We start from the raw sequence: 20,160 nt of genomic DNA on the forward strand, positions 1-20,160 counted from the left end.
TTGTTCATATTAGAGAATGGGCCATTCACAGCCCGCAAAAAGTTTGGCCCAAATTGATAATTTTTTGGGGTGTTTAAGTCATGGTATCTTAACACAACAATAAAAAAAGAAATAATGCTGAATGGCTCGCCTGGCCCAAAATTAGTTTGATTGGTTTACTTTTTTGTAAAAGAATGATTTTTTGTTACTTAATTTTTGCAAGCACAATACACCCAATTTTATTTTATTTTTTTGTAATTGCTCCTGTAAAAAAATAGTATTAATTATTATAAGGCTTAAATATGAAAACAGTCTCTGTAATTACGGTTTGTTTTGATTTTAGTCCTGCAAAAAAAAGTTTGATTTTAGTCCTGCAAAATATCAAAACTTTTAGAAAGGTTCTTGAGGTGATTTTTTGGCTGACATGTCAAGTAATTGATGATTTGGCAGATGTTGACTAGGATTTTTGATGGCGTGGAATTAACATGTCATTTTCATTTAAAAAAAATGAAAAATAACATGTCAGATTTTTAAAAATAAATAAATTGAAAAATAGAAATAGAAAATTAATACACTACCAAAAAAAGTTAATATATTAGATTTAAAAATATATTAGATTTCAAAAAAATAAAATATATTAAATTATCAAAATAGAAGAAAGAAATCACACAAAGAAGAAAAACACAAAGAAGAAAGGGGCAAAAATTAGGGTTCTTGGATCAAAGCTGCAATTGAAGGACAAATCACGCAAAGAAGAAAAAACATGTCGCGTGGCAAAGGTGGTTCGTCTTCTTCAGTTTTTGTTGCAAAAAAGCTTCATGTGTGTGGGTATCAAATACCCATGGTGATGTACAAAGCCAACATTAGAAAACGAAATTACAAAAACGAAATAGAGGAAGTAGAACTCTGCGATTTGAAAGGGGTGAACAAAAACTCTTTCTCATCCTAACTTTCAATTTCAATTAACCTTTTTACCATCAAAATAAAATTAACCCCTCCGTGGTTTGAAGAATATGAACAAAAACTGTGTTTTTCTTCTTTGCGTGATTTATTTCTTCTATTGTGATAAAAAAAAAATCTAATATGTTTTTTAATTTAATATATTAACTTTTATTTTGGTAAGTGTATTAATTTTCTATTTCTATTTTTCAATTTATTTATTTATTTATTTATAAAAATCTGACATGTTATTTTCCATTTTTTTTATTTTTAAATGAAAATGACATGTTAATTCCACATCATAAAAAATCCTAATCAGCATTTGCCAAATCATCAATTACTTAACATGTCAGCCAAAAATTCACCTCAGGATATTTTTAAAAGTTTTGGTATTTTGCAAGGACTAAAATCAAATTATTTTTTGCAGGGGCTAAAATCAAAACAAGCCGTAATTGCAGGAACTGTTTTCATATTTAAGCCTTATTATAAATACAGGGCAAATATAAAAAGATATTATTTTGGAAATTTTTTGTTTAGGGTTTGAGGTGGTTTGGGGTTTAGGGTTTGGGTGAAATTTATTTTTCTACACACTAAAAAAAATTGATTCCATTAAAGAAAATAGAAAATATATGATTTTTAATTATATTTAAAAAGATCGAGTTTGCCATACTGATGAGCTAATAAAAAATTCGGAAAACAAATAACAAATATTTGATAATGAATTTTCTATGTTAAAGATTTGTTTTGTTTTAATTAGGTAGTGTTGTTGGTTTATATTAATTATTTTATGATACTTTTAAATCTTTGGATTTAATGAAACTAATGGATGAGATTTGCAATTTTGACACTTCGGTGTCATTTGATCTTGACATTTTTTTTAACAAATATAAAAAAATATTATCAATCGTCAGTTGGTTTAATGGTGATTCACGCTGAACTTGGTAAAGAGAATCACAGTTCAATCCAACGTAATTGTGATTGGGAGGACTAAACATGACATCTTCTTCATGTCTTCCTTTTGAACCTTTTGAAGATATACTCAACACCGAATGAATTTTAAGTGAAAATTAAGGGCCGCGAAAAACATTTGTTATTTTCATGGGCAAAAAAGAGTTCTTATGGAGCATTTGTATCAGATTATGTTAATAAAATTAAAAACATGAATACAAAAAAGCAAGCAAAAATTTCAAAAAAATTATCATATACTAAAAAATTATCACTGATAAAAAATTCAAAAAAATTATCATATGTGACACAAATTTTTACTAATAAAAATTTCAAAAAAATAATAATATTTTACACGGGGTAAATTGTAACTGATATATAAATTTAACTATCATATACCGGATAAATTCTCACTGATAAAAAATTCAAAATAATTATCATGTGACACAAGTTCTTACTAATAAATTTTTTTTTTTAAAAAAAAACTATTTTACACAGGGTAAATTCTTACTGATATATAAATTTTAACTATCATATACCGGATAAATTTTAAGGGATATACGTTTTTTCTTTGTTCAAAACGCGAAACTGCAGATGGCGCGTCCTTTGAAGACTGTAAAAGTTGAACGTCTACTGCTGCAAAAGTTGGACATCTGCAGATTCTTTTTAAGAACGTGGGCCTGGCTTTGGCGCGTCCAGATTCTTTTTAATTATGCTTTCATTTTTCTGGGACTTGCCTATAAATAAATGTCTCTTCTCTTTATTTTTATTCAACCACACCTCATTGTAACTTCAACAAACTGTTCTATATTTTATTCATTTTACACAAACTGTTCTGTTTTTATTCATTTTAGCTAGTGTATGTTTTATATTTTCTTGGATAAACGGTTACATAGTCCTTCGTTGACTAATCATATTAATCTTACCGGTGTTTTTTATACAAACATATATCAAAGATTAATATGATAGTCAACGAGGAACTTTTTGTGACCAAATTAAGATTAATATGATTAGTCAAAAATGGTGGGAGTGAAATGGTGGATGATCGAATTAACAAGACGAAAATGTTGTCAACCTGTCTTTACACCTTTTCTCACCTAACCATCATATTATTTTTGTTCATTCCACAATCTATATTATAAATTGTAACAAATTTGTTTAAATGTTTATTAAAGTGTAACTTGATGTAACTTATACATTGTAACAAATATAGTGAAATGAAATTTTTGTTTATTATAAGTTGTATAACACGTTTTGCAGCTTCTTCTATTATGCCCAGGTACACCGCACCCTTTGCAGCTACGCTTAATCTTCTCTGTTCCACTGGTTGTACTTGGTCCACATCCCTTTGTTCTAATGATTTCAGGGTCATATATGACTTCGTCAACTGTTTCAGACTCTACATTTTCACCAACAGTTACATCCCGATGCTTCAGTTTCAAATTGTTAAGTTCTCGCGTCAGCAACTCAACGAGATAATTGTAGTCTCCATCATCACGATGTGCTACCTCCACAATTTCCTTACAAAGAAAGTGCAAATTTGCTTGTTTAGCAACCAGCTGAGAATCCCAATAAAAAGACCCATCTGTGTAACTTCCACGAATTGCGTCCTTCGCTTTCTTCGACCACCTACTCATAACTAGACAATCTGGTAGCTCATCAAAATCTAAAAACACCAGTACAGTTACAATGTGTTCACAAGGAAACCCCACAGATTCCATCTTTAGACAGGAACATTTTAATTCAATGGGCGACAGACAACATGAAACATGCCACACTTTACCAGAACCACGATACTTAGACACCGAATAAATCGAGTATGTTGACATCTCGTGGCAGTCTAATACCCTTGTCAATGATGATTTTTTTAGGACATCACGAAATTGATAAAATATTGAATTCGTGAATTTTCTTGATGCAGACCTCTCAATGGATCGTAGAGTTGTCTGCAACACCATCTCACCATAATTGGATTCAAAATCGGCTTCCACTTCCCTAAAGCGGAAATATGTAAGGCACCTTTGGAATTGCTGAACAAAATCATTCAAACTAATCCTAGAGTGAACAAACTTTCCAATATGACAATGCAATGCTTCACACCTTGAAGTAGTCCTTATGCCGGCAAAGAATTTGCCTCTCATAAGAGCTGTAGCCCACATTTTCCTTTTTTGGTACAAATCTTGTACCCAATTGTTGTTTTCCAACCCACATTTAGTGATCATTTCCCTCCATATTTCATCAAATTTACCCACACTATAGTCTCCAAACATGCACTTTTTAAAGTATGAATGGAATTCCGGAACATTGACATTACTTGTTGCATTACGCAATAAATGCCAAGCACACAACCTATGATGAGCTTCAGGAAAAACTCTCCGTATTGCATTCTTCATGGCTAAATCACCATCAGTTATAACTGAACTTGGTGCCTTGCCTCCCATTACCTCCAAAAATTGTTCAAGAAGCCAGACATATGTCTCTTCCGTCTCATTCGAAACAAGACCTGTTGCGAACACAATTGTCTGATTGTGGTGATTAACACCTGAAAATATTACCAATGGACACAAATACTTGTTTTTTCTGTATGTTGCATCAAAGGCTACAATATCATCGAACACTTTGTAGTTCATTTGACTTTCCCCATCCACCCAAAATAGATGTTGTAGCCTCTTATCACTGTCAGTCGTAAATTTGACAAACATCATTGGGTCCTATGACTTCAATTCTTTAAGATACTTTACCGCCGCACTTGCATCAGAGACTTGTTGACGTTTTTGTTTACCAACTTGATTATAAAGATCTTTCTTCATGAACTGTACCTTGTTGTATCCCCCCGAAGCATGTGCAAACGCACCATATGTAGTGGATGGCCTAATCCCAACTTTTGCATGATTGTGAATTACGAGAGCATCAGCTTCTGTGATTTTTCTGTGTCCCGGTAACATTTGACAATATATATCTTTCACCATTTCGTGATTATGTTCGTCAGTGAATAAAGTCACGTACCATCGCCCTGAAGCTGAAGCAATATCGATGTGAACACGAAATTTTGCCGCACAACCACACCTTGTTTCACGCCTTTCGCGTCGCTTTCGATTGTCAACATTCAGCCCCTTATTTTCTCTGTATCCAGCGCTCGAACAAATGAAAGTTTGTTGCAATAGTTCACCCTTGCTGCTTTTAACAACACTGCTCTTGCGGACAGAAAAACCGTTCATTTTGGAATATGTTGTGTAAAATTGATAAGCCACTTCCAAATTACTAAAAGAGTACCTGCTAACATCATTACTGACACTATTTTTCATGTCGATCTTCAAAATATCATCCAAATCATCTATCACAATTTCTTCCTCCTCACAACTATCTACATAGTCACCACAATTATCATCTCCAATTTCACTATTTTGCTCTAAAAAATTCTCTTCACTACTATCATCTCCATCTTCAGACTCATCTACATCTTCATTAATGTGCTCTGGATCCTCTTGACGATTATTATCTTCATTTTCAACCCCATCACTATCTTCACAACTGCCCTCTAATTCCACCTCACAACTACCCTCCGAATAATACGTTGTTTCTTCAACTTGTTCATTCATTGATATTGTACAGCCTCCTGTGCAGTGATGTCTCTACCTATCAAACACAAATATCATGCGCATAAGATACAACATTTGTACGAAACAAAACAAATATGGACAACCAAGACAAATGGAAAAATTATATGGCAACACTCCACAACAAACCAAGACAAAGGAGAAAATTATATGGTATTTGTTAGTTCTAAGCTCCATTTTGTATTGGTATTTGTTTGGATTTTTGGAAGTGGTCTGTAAGTTTTGTTGGTTGTTATATGTCATTGTTCCTGCCTTTAGTTATGTGTCTTTACATAGTGTGTGGTGTTTTTGTGTTCCTGATATGAGAAATTAACACCCAGGAAAGTAAAAATAATAGCTATGAAAATTACTAATGGGCACGTGAAAGAAGAACAACTTCCAGGCCTCATCAAAAGCAAAACAATGACAAATACATAAACAAAAGGCACTTCTATGCATTGGTAGTAATTTTTAAAATATTAGTTTGATGATTAAAATAAAAAAAAAAGGCTCAAATCCTCAATACATTTTTTTTTAAGAAAAAGGAAAATTTATTGATAAATACTAGTCAATCATTCAAGCTAAGTTCACCAAAACAATATTCTAATGTAAATTTATGAATTAAAATAGTTGCCTAACAAAACCAATTTAAATGCAACATTCTAAAGTTGAATCACCACAAGTAAAGAAACTTCAATGGCAACATCAAGGGTTAACATGATTTACTCAAGCATGTCATATGGAGTGTACAAAGGGGACAAGGATAGATCCAATGAGACCAAAAAGAATATGAAGAATTTGATCCAACGAATTCAGAGAGAAATCCTTGAGATCATTCACAAGTTCAGATCAGCATACACTACTTTACTATTCTATGAGATTTTTTCAAATCCTCAATACATAAAAGAACACCAACAACACATCAGTGGAGTGAATTAAAACAACAACCAACACATCTATAAAGGCATATCATAGAGCATAACTTCACAACCAACCCACACAACGAATGACAAGTTCAAAATATCAAGCAACAACTAACACCACCACAAATCAATCAATGGTATAAGCACTTGAGTACACACCTGGGCAAAAGTTTCAATCACACAGATTAGGGCGATTATGGTTGTCCTTCAATAACCGATTCTGTCGTCGACCTCCGATTCTGTCCTTCAATGGCGATTATGGTTGTCCTTTTTGACCTCTCACACAAACGTTCGATCTATATGGAACTTGGAACTTCAGCACCTCTCGATCTATATGCCATTGATTTAGGGATTCAATATTTGGAAATTTTGAGAAAACTATTTCTTTTGCAATTTTTTTACACTTAATTGAATTTTCAGAACACTTAAATTTCTTTCTCTATTTTTTTATAGTTAAATTAATGCCACATAGGCTGGGGTAATAACAAATTTAATGAAGTTTGAGTCATTTTATAATTAACCAATATATAATTTAATAAAATGGTGGGCTTGATATGTAATATATAAAAAGATGATTTTTTTATTAATTTAAAAACAAAAACAATTGCCTATAGCAGGTACTTTTCCTTGTGCACCGTGAAAGATTTCTTTCACTCTTTCATAATAGACCTTGCCAAAAACATAATAGTAATATAATATCGAAAATAGTACGATCAATGTTATGAAATTTTAAAAAGTTTTTTTTTTTATTAAAATTTTTGTTTTTATTTTTATTCTCGTAGTCATTGTCAGCTACATTGTAACTTTCTCAAGTAAACTGGCCAAATATGAAAAAGTGTGTTTTCATAATCAACATGTTTTCATACCATTTGTATTTGATATTTTTGCCTTCCTCGCACCAGGGACTGTCTGTGAGTCTTCTGCAAAGAGTTTAAAAAGTTACAAATAACAATGTTGTGTCCCATAGAACTATGAATGTTATTTTTAATAGAATTGATTTTGTCATTAAAAAAGAATTAGCGGTATAGCTTATTACGCGTTTGTGTTTCATTCGTACGTAATTTCTCTATATTTATTAAACACTAAAAGAGAAAAAAAAAATTGTAACTTATTATATTTTTAACTTTAATTAGGTAGGTACAATTTAATTCAAAAAACTGTAAGGATCTTATATTATGATTTTTTTTAATAAGCATCTTATATTATGATTTGATTTATGGCGTATAGGAATTTAAAGAATATACATAAGTTACTTTAAAGTTTATTTACCCTGATACAATTTTTTTTTGAAGACGCTAAATTAGCCCACTCAAATTGGTGCCAGGGAGAATCGAACCTCAGACCTCAAGAGGAGCACACTCCCAGGTCCCAAGCCAATACCAATGCACCAACTCAAATGGGTTTACACTGATACAATATTATTCCTAAAATATTAAAAAGATCACTACAATGTTTTGTTCCATATATTTGATTTTAGGTTAAATTGTATTTTTGGTCATCTAATTTTCAGAAAGTTGCAATTTCGGCCTCCTATGTTTCAAAATAGCACTTTTGACCCCTTATGTTTACCCTTTTGCAAAAGGTCAATTTTGACCAAGTCAACGCTAATGTAGCAAGTCACTTAAATGACTCAGCTGCCACATCAATTTTTTTTGTCACTTATATTTTATTTTTTTGAAAAAAAAAAGAAAGATAAGACCTTCAACAGTTGTAATGTTCATCCAATGTAGTGTGAGATTTTTCTGTATAATGTTTTGAGAATGCTTCTCTATTCTTGCACACCTTCAAATTTGTGGTCAATGTGAGTTTTACACTTATTCTTTATATGCATCAACAAACCCAATAGGTTTATCACATCCTTTCATACTATTACTGACACTTGTTTAGTTTTTCTTTACATTCCAAAAAAGGTTAAATGTGTTTTTCTATAAAATGGATAAAAGTTTTGTAAGTGATTTTGATATTGCTATGTTATAGTGGATTTGAATCGTCTATTTGTGCCCAGCGTTCTTTCATTTTTATAATTTAAATGGTTTTTGATTCACAAAAGAAAAGTAATAATGCATAAGAGAGAGAAAAAGATAAATGAATGACTGAGATGAGAACAAAATAAAAAACATGAGAAAAATGGATGAAGAGGATTCTGATCCGGTATAGTGTTAGTATGAAGTTTAAAATAGTTTGCCTTTTGTATGTAGATAGAAAGTAGAGCCTTCTAAATTCTGAAAGGGCATGCTAAAAATTACTTGTTGTTTTAGAGTTTGTTTGATCTATAAAATGTAAGTACTTTACAGAACATTACAAAACAAAGTTTAAAGTATAGAATAAATTTTGTTTTGTACGATGTTTGGTAGACAAAATGTTATTTTGGTATTTTAAACAATTTGTGCAGAAGACAAAAAGTTGTCTTTTAGTTCAATGGTGGACACAAATTTTAGTGTTTTTTCTCTGGTCCTTTGACCCACAATATATTCAGTCTCAGGAATAATTTTAAAATAAAAAACACTACCGCTGAAGTTATACTATATAGTCTCTTATTTTTTAACCGATTAAATAGGTCAATGTAGGAGACCAGAAAAGCAAGCCACTAAAGTGCACGTGATTTTGAAGTGAGACCATTTTTTTTATGTCTTAGTCTGAACTTGATTCAATTAATCGTGTCATTTCACTTTCTATTTTTTTTAGATTAAAATTAATCGCACATTATATGAAATTATAACATAATTAGTCGTTTAAGTCATAATCACATTTACAATTACAAGAGTTACCAAAAAAATGAAAAAGTATTTCATTATAATCATATACAAGCCCTTAGGGACGGATTCAAGGGGTAGCAAGGGTGGGGTTTGGCCCCTCCCTCCCACCCCTAATGTTGTATATACTATATATTTAAAGTTGTTATTTTATACATAATAATTATTAATAGACTATAATTTTTATGTATAATCATAGTGTAAACTAATTCTCATAAATAAATCAATGTAAAATAGTTTTATATGGGTATAATTTAATCCTTACTTATATAAATTTCAATTAAATTTTATGCAATATTTATTTAAAAAAATGGTCAGTCCCCCGTTTGGTTAGTTTCTGGATCCTTCCCTGCAAGCCCTACCCAATGCATGTGTAGAGTGTGCGGCTACATTTTAAATAGATGATCATTCTTTTAAAAAAAAATTGCACGTTTTTTTATTATGAATCCGTCTTTATTATTCGAATAGACCTTTAAATAGTTACTTGAAGCCGATTCTAATCATAATATACGCACCAAACAAATCCTTAATTACTTTAACTTATTTAAATTTTGGAAAAAACTAACATGTGCTCTTAAGATACTTATTAGTGTACGAAGATAGTAGCTTTATATGCGATATGATGCACTTTATTACTTTAGAAGTCAAAAATTATTTTATCAAATACTTAATTACTATTTCAAGCATCCTTAACATGCGGCATAAGACACCGTATTACTATTAGAATCACCCTTAATTTTTTATTCACAACAGATATCCCCTACCCCCCTTCTTCGAAAACTTTGAGAGCTGGGGAAAGCGGTAGTAATACCAACTTTTTTTTTGTTTCGTTGGTGAGTGGTAGTAGTAAATACCAACTTGGAGTACTTCTTACACCAAAATGGAATGATGCGCATGCTTAAAAACAAGCCGATGGCTCCACCTACCAGCCACATGTCAAATAATTAGAGTTTAAAGACACATGACATATATACCGGTGTAAAATATAGTAGTACTATTTTTTTATATATATTTAAAATAAACTATATTTATTCGTTCTAATTGATAGAGTATACCGATACAATATAAATTCGTAACTGTTAGTTGATTTAATGATGATTGATGTTGTGCTTAGTAGGAGTACCACAGTTCGATATCCGCAACTGCGATTAAGAGTGAGATAAAACCACTTGACGTTAGAATTGCCCGCTAAACCTGATTAGACGGATATTGAAGGTGAAAAAAATATAATAAACAAGGCGGAAAAAATATAAAATGATATTTTTTGATAAATTATTAAATACCACTAAAGTTAAATACCACTAAAGATATTGGAATATGAAAAGTGGAGTTTAATTATATACTCCGTCCCAAAATATAAGAGGAAATTGATTAAATAGAGTTGATGTATTTAGTCCAAGATATTGTAATTGATAAATTGTATTATTAAATGATGAGTATTCAATTATCTAAACATTAAATTTTTTACATCATTAAATGCATATTTCTATTTTTAGATGCCCTTAGTGCACAAGTTAACATACCTTTTATGAAATTGGCAGTCAAAGTGATAGATATAATTGTGGAGTCAATATCATATCATCATACAATAATGAATTGAATTTAATTAGGCATGTGAACTCATAGAAAAAAGTTATGAACAATCCATAACGTCTTTTACGTCACTGTGTCAGAGAACAAAGAAGCTGACTGGAAAGAGCGAAAGAAAAAGCCCGAAACCAAAAGGAAGTCGGTGGTGTATTCTTCAGATTCAGTCTTCACAATTTATACATCCCTTTCCGCGTTCACCTTTCTCTTTCTCTTTCTCGTAATTCACTATTCGCCATGGCGGACCCTCCTTCTCGCGCACTACCTCCTCGACCAGGTCACAACTTCAATCCTCTTTGATTTCAATTCTGATTGTATGTTATGTGATTTTGGAATCGTCTTTGTTAATCGATTATATCAGATTATAAGTTTTTGTGAAATTCTGTTTTGGTTTGTTTTAGAGGATTAGGGTTTTTAATTACTTTGTTGACTTAATTATGTTTATAAGGTCACAATGAAGAAAACTGTTGTTGATTGTGTTTAGGTTACTATGAGATGTTAATGTGAATTATTGCTTAGACTAGAAATTGACTTCAATAGACTATTTTTTTTTTTTTTGTAGAATGAAATTATTTTTGTTCTCAAATTATTCTAATCGACTGAAAATTTGCAATATGAGCTTGTAGTGGTTTGCTTTGCATCTGGTTTTCTAGTTGGCTGGATTTCAAATTATAAATGAATTGTATACTTAACTTGCCAATTAGCGGTACAGCTGAATTATTGCAGTTTTGAACTTTGTATTGTTTATTGTGATTGTGTATGTGGTAATAAGTGAGAAAGGATCCTCTCCAGTAATTGCGAGTATCCTGTGCAATCTATACCATTTATTTGTTTTTTAAAATTGAAATTGCATGTACAAAAATTTAAGGAGTGGTTCAGATTCCACTGGAGGGAGTAAATTACTGCAGAGAATTTGCTCTCGTAATAAGTAAAGTAACCAATTTGCTAATGGAATGCTGTATTTAATTATTTATCAATTTATCAATGTGCAGATTTTCAGCAGTTACAATTCGAAGCCCAGCATCGGTGGTTACGCCCTGCGGAAATATTGGAAATTCTTCGTAATTATCAGATGTTTCAAATCACACCTGAACCACCTAGCAGGCCACCAAGTATGATTTATGCCTATGTTATGTTTAGTTTATTAGTACCACCCTTTTGAGTCTTGTCCATATATCTGCCCTCTGTGTACAAATTGCTTAAGAGTTAAGAAGCTTAAAATCAATAATCCTCTTAATTGTTTGTAGCAACTTTCTGATGTTCTCTTGACCAACCTTCTAGATGCCAATTGCGGAGGCTGTACTTGGCTGTCTTCGTCTTTAGATTCAACTGAATTCTTATACTAGTTGTCTCCTTGTAATTCTGTGGAGTTTTCTAATGTTAATTGATTGAACTTAAATACATTCTGTTATATATTTCAATTAAAGAATACGAGCACTTCTAGGCAAAGGACACCTATTATTTTCTTATCAGAATTTTTTTCTGTAGTTTGTAAGGTGTTATTAGTAATTTTTTGTTCATGCTAATGTTTTGCTTCATAGTTAGCTTTAGTTCATTTTTTTTTTTTTTTTGCATTTATTGTTACTTCATGTTCGCAAAGTACTTTTTGACATGTATGTTTGACGATTTCAGGTGGATCACTTTTTCTTTTTGATCGGAAGGTTTTGAGATACTTCAGAAAGGATGGACACAACTGGAGAAAGAAGAAAGACGGAAAAACTGTGAGGGAAGCTCATGAAAAGTTGAAGGTAATCATGGAATTTACTTTGGTTTTGAGTCTGTAGTTAATAAAAGCTGCGAGGGAGACACACACACACACACACACAGGATAACTCAAATTATTTTTGCCAATCTTCTCTGATCGAAAAATAAGTCTTTCTGCTTTAAAATAATGATTTGCTTTGATTGTAATATATCCTTCAAATATAGGTGGGAAGTATTGATGTGTTACACTGCTACTATGCCCATGGAGAAGAGAATGAAAATTTTCAGAGGCGGAGCTATTGGATGCTTGAACCGTGAGTATGGTGACATATTTTACTTTTTAATATCACAGTACGTCAACATTTCACATAGCAGTACCATGCCGAGCGTCCAAGTACTGCATTAGTGCATTTTTAATTGTCCATTATAATAACTGTATATTATTTAAGTTTAACAGTTTTCTTTTCCCTTAGCAAATTTTCAAGTTTCCAATGAAGTTTTACTTATATTTTTTATTTTTCTTAAAATTAATCAGCTCACGATCTTCTGAATAATTTCTTACTGCAGGGATATGATGCATATAGTATTTGTCCACTACTTGGATGTTAAGGTAATTTTGGTTCTTTTATTTATTTCACACTGTTGTTAATTTCTGGTGGTATTTCCTTTCTCACATGTTGGTTTATAGAAAACATTGTTATCCTTAATAGCATGTTAAGTTATATTTTTAAAGAATATTTATTTCTTTGATAAAATTAGTGTTGGTATGTGACTTGATATAAAAGATTTAAGATCTTTAGTCTGAATTGTCACATCACACCTCACTTGAGCAAGCCAAGTATACCGATCCTTAGCTTGGTTTTGTTAATTTTTACTGTTAATTTAACCTGTGTAGGAGCTAGTAGCTTGGTTTTTATTTCATGAAATCAGGAAGAAAACCCGTGAAGCTAATTTTGACTACTTGCTTGTTTGATGACTTATTAATAGATATTTTATGGTTTATTCATCTTTCAGGTTAACAAGACCAATATTGGTGCAAGCACAGATACTAAAGGGGTTACATCAGATTCTCAAAACGGCAGTTCTGTGTCATCTGGCTTTCCTGCAAATTATGGTAACATGCCTTCGGGAAGTGCGGATGCCATGAGCCCAACAAGCACTTTAACTTCTTTATGTGAAGATGCAGATTCAGGTAATTCTGATATAATATCTAATGGATGATGCAGTATAAAACATGATCCTTATAATCTGATTTGACATACCAAGGCTTTAAATATCCCAGTTCACTATTGCACCATATAATTGCATATGCAACATGTAATAATTACATAACAGTTTGGGTCATTTGGTCACTGCTAAAAGATTAAAACGAATGTCTTCCCAGAGGATATTCATCAAGCAAGCTCGGGATTTCACACTTTTCGTGAGTCACAAAATCTGGGGAATGGTCCACTGATGGATAAGGTTGATGCTCGTTCAAATAGTTCATATCTTACACATCCCTTTTCAGGTTACTTTGTCCTTTTTTTTCTTAATTTTATTTTTGGTGTAAGATAATGATCTTGTTACTTTTATTTAATATTTAATATATAGCAATGTCTATATGATTTTTCTAGGATTTGACGTTTGAATTTTGTTGTATATTTTGAAAATAATTTCAGGTGATCATGGTCAGTTATCGTTTTCAGGACCAAATTACCTCCCACTTGTTCAGGGGGGTAAATCCAATCAAAGTGGTGCTACATATGCCGAGGGTCAGAGAGCACTCAACATAGCATCCTGGGACAATGTCATGGAGAAATCTGCAGGATTGCATACTGATCCCTCCCTTGTATCATCTAATTCTATTCCATCAAGTTCAATGGGGAACATCATTGAACAAGAACATTCCGTCTTTACTGAAGGAAGGGCCTCACAGAGTCTCCATTCAAATTGGCAGGTACTTACTGTTACTGCTAGTGTTATCTTTGACTGTGAGTGTTATTGCTTGATATCAATGGATTTACAAGAGGTTATAGACATCGACTTTGTAATGTATAAGATGATCTATGGAATGTGAGATCTGACATTTTGAAGTTCAGATTGCTCTTGAGATTTATTGGGCTGTTGAAGTGGCCTGGGAATACAGATACTCCCTTTCAAGGAAGTTAGTCATTCGGCCATGTGTATCGATAATCTCAAAATAGTAGAATATGGTGAATCAGCGTGTATCGGTAATATACATGTGTAGAGCACTAAATGTTTTGATTTGACTTTGAAATCATAGAAATGCTATTACATAGTAGGGTTTACCTTATCATTTTATTGTTAACTTTTTTATTTGACCGTGATCCTAATGTGTCCTTTTTTAACCTGTTGAGTGACAGTTTAGTAGCTTGAAGCCTTGAACTATTGCCAAATACCTTGTGGGCGGCAGTGTCAAGTCAATTTTATATTTGATTTACCTACACCAGTTTCTGAGATTCAGCAAAATGAATAACTATTTCCATTTTGTTGTTTGAATTGTTGATCCAGATTCCTTTTGAAGACAATACAGGAGAATTTCCTAAATGGAGCTTTACTCAGTCGTTGAATTTGGAATTTGAATCTGATTATTCCACTGAACTACTGGGAAAAGAAACTAATAATGCAAGTTCAGAAATTGGTCCTGACCTATTTTGTTTTAATTTTGAACCAAAAGAGCAGTCTGTGCAGCAAAACTTGTCAAAGGAGCATACACCTGCACAATCTCAGGATGCACTAAAATCTGAGTATGGAGTTCATGGTGAACACAGTGCCAACTATTCCTTGAACATGAAGCATGCTTTTATGGAGGCAGAGAGCCTGAAGAAGGTTGATAGCTTCTCTAGGTGGATTTCTAAAGAACTTGCAGCGGTGGATGATCTGCACATGCAGTCTTCCCCTGGTATTTCATGGGGCACGGATGAATGTGGGAATGTGATAGATGATACCTCATTGAACCTGTCCCTGTCTCAAGACCAACTGTTTAGCATACATGATTTTTCACCTAAATGGGCTTATGCTGGATCAGAAATTGAGGTACTTATCATGTGCAACAAATTACATGCAAAAGATATGCACATAAATATCTAAAGGAAACTCACTATATCGTACATAACTAATTCCTTATTCCCAATCCCAGCATATCTAATAGAAGACAAAACCACAAAATAATACATGTTTGCCTAAAAATTATAGAATTGAGTGAATCTCACATCTAAGTTGATACTCTGTTTATTTATCAACTCTTGTTCCGGTCAGATGCATATATTTATTCTTTCATATTTGGACTTTTCTCGTCTTATATAATTATTTTGTATTTCATGATGTATTGTGATGATTTCAAAGTTTGCTTTATAATTTTATACATGATTATGGTTTTACTCTTTTTTCTGTTCTTTCCTGCTACAACATGCATTGTAGTTCTAATGACATACTTGTCCTATTCAAAACTATACAGGTGTTGATTATTGGAACATTTTTGAAGAGTAAACCAGAGGTGGCAACATGTAACTGGTCCTGTATGTTTGGGGAAGTGGAAGTACCAGCTACGGTTTTAGCTAATGGAATTCTGTGCTGTCAAGCTCCACCTCATGTGATTGGACGGATCCCTTTCTACGTAACCTTTTCGAATAGATTTGCTTGTAGTGAAGTTCGGGAATTTGAGTTTAGAGAGGGCTTTACTAGGAATGTAGATTTGGCAGATTTTTTTAACAGCTCAACTGAAATGACGCTTCATTTGCAACTGGAAGAGTTACTTACTTTGAATTCAGTGCATCTTTCCGATCAAGTTTTTGAGGATGATATGGAGAAAAGAAACTTGATTCTTAAGCTTATTTCATTGAAAGAGGAAGAGGAATATTTGAGTAATGAGGAGCCAACTGGAGACATGAATATATCAAAACACAGGATGGAGGCGCATATATTTCACAGGCAGGTTAAGGAGAAGCTGTACTCGTGGCTTCTTCACAAAGTAACTGAAACTGGTAAAGGGCCTCACGTGTTTGGTAAAGATGGGCAAGGTGTATTACATTTAGTTGCTGCTCTTGGTTATGATTGGGCCATAGCACCAATTGTAACTTCTGGAGTTAATATAAACTTCCGTGATGTGAATGGATGTACGGCTCTACACTGGGCTGCATCCTGTGGCAGGTACGGAGACGATATATTTCCCTTATTGTTTTGAGTACATTCTGCATGTTGCAACTACTTTTTTTGTTAAAACTTCCTTTGCTACACAGCCTACACTGCAAGTCTCCATTTTTTGGGAATTTTGGAATTTTGAATTTGATTGCATATGAAGCCATTAGGGGATACAAAAATTTCATCCATTGACCTGTTTGTAAATCAGACACAGAAATATACACAATGCAAATACATACTATTTTGATGCCTAGTTCACAGTGTTTTTTTCAGGCATGTAAATGTAAATTAGCTCAAATTTTTTCTTGACAAAATTACGTTGGTCCGCGAAAGGCGGGGTTGATGATTCTCTCTAGATTCTATGAAACCTTAAGTATTATTGAAAGAGTATTGCTTTTTAAACTGTCATATAATGTAAATTTAGCATAACATGAATTGGTTCTTTATGCTAATTATTTGTTATATGCTCAGGGAGCGAACGGTTGTTCTCCTTGTCTCCATGGGTGCCGCTGCTGGAGCATTGACTGACCCATGTACAGCATTCCCTTCAGGAAGAACACCTGCAGATATTGCTTCTAGCTGTGGCCACAAAGGAATTTCAGGTTTTCTTGCCGAGTCATTATTAACTAGCCACCTTGAATCACTCACCGTGGATGATGTGAATAAAGATGGTGCAAAAGAAACTTTGGGAATGAAAGCAGTACAGACGATTTCAGAACGAATTGCAACACCTGTGTTTAGTGGGGATATACCAGATCCAGATGCTATCTGCCTTAAGGATTCTCTCGATGCTGTCCGGAATGCTACACAAGCTGCTGATAGAATACATCAAGTATATAGAATGCAATCATTTCAAAGAAAGCAGTTAGCTCAGTATGAAGGCGACGATGAGTTTGGATTGTCAGATCAGCAAGCTCTTTCGGTTCTTGCCTCTAAGGCATCCAAATCTGGTCATGGGGATGGTTCAGTCAATGCTGCTGCAATACAAATACAGAAAAAGTTCCGTGGCTGGACAAAGAGAAAAGAATTCCTGTTCATTCGTCAAAGAGTTGTTAAAATTCAGGTCCATCCAGCTGCTCTCTTTCTTAGATTGTCTGTTTATTTTATGTATGCTCGTGCTTTTCTGCCCAGTTTCGATCGAAGGCTGGGGACTGAGTACACCTATAGATATAACTTTTATTTTTTTGCTTCCTTTTCTTATTACTTGTGGATACATTTGATACGTTCTTCTACTGACCCTGAAATCCATGGTGTTAAAGGCTCATGTAAGAGGTCACCAAGTAAGAAAGAAGTATAAATCAATTATCTGGTCTGTGGGCATCCTGGAGAAGGTTGTAATACGGTGGAGGCGCAAGGGCAGCGGTTTACGTGGATTTCGACCAGATGCTGTTATTAAGGCCCCCAACCAACCAAGCAATGATCCTGTGAAGGAGGATGATTATGATTTTCTCAAGGAAGGGAGGAAACAGAGTGAAGAAAGGTTCCAAAAGGCCCTTTCAAGGGTTAAGTCCATGGTTCAGTATCCAGAGGCCCGGGCCCAGTACAGGCGACTGCTAAATGTAGTAGACGATTTCCGTCAAACCAAGGTATTTTCGAACACGTTTTATGTTATGCATAAGCTTAACAAATATTTTTGGCTTAGTGACATTTTCTTTTGTCATCTCATATAGCAGGCATCTACTTCAAGTCCGATAAGTTCGGAAGAGGCAGTTGATGGTGTTGAGGATTTGATTGATATTGACATGCTTTTCGATGATGATAATTTCTTACCTATAGTATTCGATTGATCATTGGTGGTGGCTACTTCAATCCTTTCTTCTGTTAATAGATGTCCCGTCAGTTTTATTTTTGCACGGGAAACATCTTACATAGTGTATATAACTGCTTGGATCCTAGGGTGTCATGTTTGTACCAAAAGTTAGTTGGATCCTAGGTTGGGTGGTATAAATAGATTGTGAAAACTAGAATATCCATTCAGGTTTGACAGTTAAATACTGAAATCTTGACAAGATTTGATTTTATATATGTGGATATCTATATATAACATAGGGTTTGAAAAAGTTATCAATACATCATTTTGTATTCTTAATCTTGTCCCGGTTTCAATTTTGCGTTTGGTCCAAAATAGCTGATGTTACTGTTATGGTGTTGGTATATTGGGGGTAAGGATCTCTATTTCTTGTTATGGTGTGAAATATTGGGGTGAAGATAACTCCATTTCTTGATGGAAATGTGAATTTCATTAATGGTGTTTTTTTATTTTATTTTTATGACATCATTAATGCTGTTTTTGGTGTATAAAAATACAGGAACAAATTGTCTCCGGTCACTTTTTTCTCCCATTTTTCTCCCATTAAATCTAAATCATTCATGAAAGGTGGATTTTAACACTTGATGCTCTCCATTTCGTCATTGAAATAAGATCAGTTTCTTTTTTCTTTTGTTACATAAATAAGATTAGTTTCTATTTTTTTTGTTACAAGATTAGTTTCTATTTACGTTCAGATTAGAATTATAAATCAAGTTCATACAAAATTAAAAGCACTAAAACAAGCATGTTAAGATGTATTTATCTCAATTTTCTTTTGCTAGTAACATGTTGATTTTGTGGTTGTATCTTGATTTTCCTCCTTGTCCACCTAAGTTGAGCGATTCTTAAGTTAATATGTGGTGTAAAAGTAATGATAAAATGCATGACAAATCAAACTTTTCTATAGGGAATGAAACTTAAATGATGCAATATAAGAAAAATAAAAATAAAACTCGGTTTCCTAATATGTTGGTATAGACATTTGTATTTGAAAAATATCGTTGATACCACAGACTTTATAGATCTCTAGTTTCCAAAGACCATCTCCAATGGTATAGTACCATCCATTTGAATATCTATTAGGTATCATTTTTAAAATAAAAACTCTATCTCTCCTCTTGGACCCACCTTATTTTTTATTAAAATATTCTTTTCATGAGATCCGCTTTATTTTATATATTCAATTTGAAATAATGGATATTTACACATAAACATAAATTTTTTTGGTACATCACAAAAGCACAATTTTTTAATAGACGAGCTCATCTTCAACATGATATTGTTAAGCATATTTGGCAATGTTTTCGACATGATGATCAACAAAATTAATTGTTTTTAAAATTATGTAATGTTATTTTAAATTATTTTTTAATTATGTAATTCTTAAAATTTGACAATATTATTTTAAATTAAATTTCGAATTTTAATTATTTTTTAGAATTATAAAAATAAAATAGTACATACTAATTTTGTAATTTTATCATTCAATCAATTTATATTATAAAATAGATAATTAAATACTAATAAATTATTGTAATGATGTTGAGTTATTGATGAGACTCATTTTAAAACTTTTTAAGAAGTGCTAGACTGCTAGGTTGGAGTGGTTAAGTAGCTATTAGATACTATTATTAAAAAATAATAAATTAGTAATGTGCCCATGTAAAACCCATTTAAGTACTTAAATTTGGAATTCTCCATTGTAGATGCTGTAAGGTTCTGTTAAATTTTGGATTTCTAAGAATCTGTTTCGTTTTTTCAAATTTAAATATTACGTTAAC

General features: G+C 32.6%; 3 protein-coding genes across 4 annotated transcripts; 1 reads left to right on the forward strand and 2 right to left on the reverse strand.

The window, feature by feature from the left end:
- Nucleotides 1-3,032: 3,032 nt before the first annotated feature.
- On the reverse strand, nt 3,033-4,568 carry LOC123914619 (protein FAR1-RELATED SEQUENCE 5-like). The gene has a single exon (XM_045965815.1). The coding sequence runs from the start codon at nt 4,566-4,568 to the stop codon at nt 3,033-3,035; it is 1,536 nt and encodes a 511-aa protein (XP_045821771.1).
- Nucleotides 4,569-4,574: 6 nt separating this feature from the next.
- Nucleotides 4,575-5,462, reverse strand: LOC123914620 (protein FAR1-RELATED SEQUENCE 5-like). Its single transcript, XM_045965816.1, has one exon. It carries the CDS (start codon nt 5,460-5,462, stop codon nt 4,575-4,577), a length of 888 nt encoding a protein of 295 aa, XP_045821772.1.
- A 5,153-nt stretch (nt 5,463-10,615) lies between these two features.
- On the forward strand, nt 10,616-18,658 carry LOC123915709 (calmodulin-binding transcription activator 2-like). 2 transcript variants are annotated; one of them, XM_045966914.1, is made up of 13 exons: nt 10,616-10,999; nt 11,715-11,834; nt 12,355-12,470; nt 12,652-12,740; nt 12,994-13,036; nt 13,441-13,618; nt 13,811-13,936; nt 14,088-14,365; nt 14,941-15,465; nt 15,887-16,578; nt 17,041-17,632; nt 17,829-18,155; nt 18,240-18,658. In XM_045966914.1, the coding sequence occupies exons 1-13, from the start codon at nt 10,960-10,962 to the stop codon at nt 18,354-18,356; spliced, it is 3,243 nt and encodes a 1,080-aa protein (XP_045822870.1). In that variant the 5' UTR covers nt 10,616-10,959; the 3' UTR covers nt 18,357-18,658. The 2 variants fall into 2 exon arrangements, with proteins under 2 accessions (XP_045822870.1, XP_045822871.1); XM_045966915.1 differs by having other exon boundaries at nt 10,638-10,999; nt 18,243-18,658.
- Nucleotides 18,659-20,160: the final 1,502 nt, after the last annotated feature.

This window comes from Trifolium pratense, linkage group LG3, assembly GCF_020283565.1.
Source record: "Trifolium pratense cultivar HEN17-A07 linkage group LG3, ARS_RC_1.1, whole genome shotgun sequence".
Classification (NCBI taxonomy): domain Eukaryota; kingdom Viridiplantae; phylum Streptophyta; class Magnoliopsida; order Fabales; family Fabaceae; genus Trifolium; species Trifolium pratense.

Coding starts and splice junctions, on each gene's coding strand:
- LOC123915709 (XM_045966914.1), top strand. CDS start 10,960: ATGGCGGACCCTCCTTCTCGCGCACTACCTCCTCGACCAG. Junction 13,619..13,810: donor ATGTGAAGATGCAGATTCAG/GTAATTCTGATA, acceptor ATGTCTTCCCAG/AGGATATTCATCAAGCAAGC. Junction 18,156..18,239: donor ACGATTTCCGTCAAACCAAG/GTATTTTCGAAC, acceptor CATCTCATATAG/CAGGCATCTACTTCAAGTCC.
- LOC123914619 (XM_045965815.1), bottom strand. CDS start 4,568: ATGATGTTTGTCAAATTTACGACTGACAGTGATAAGAGGCTACAACAT.
- LOC123914620 (XM_045965816.1), bottom strand. CDS start 5,462: ATGAATGAACAAGTTGAAGAAACAACGTATTATTCGGAGGGTAGTTGT.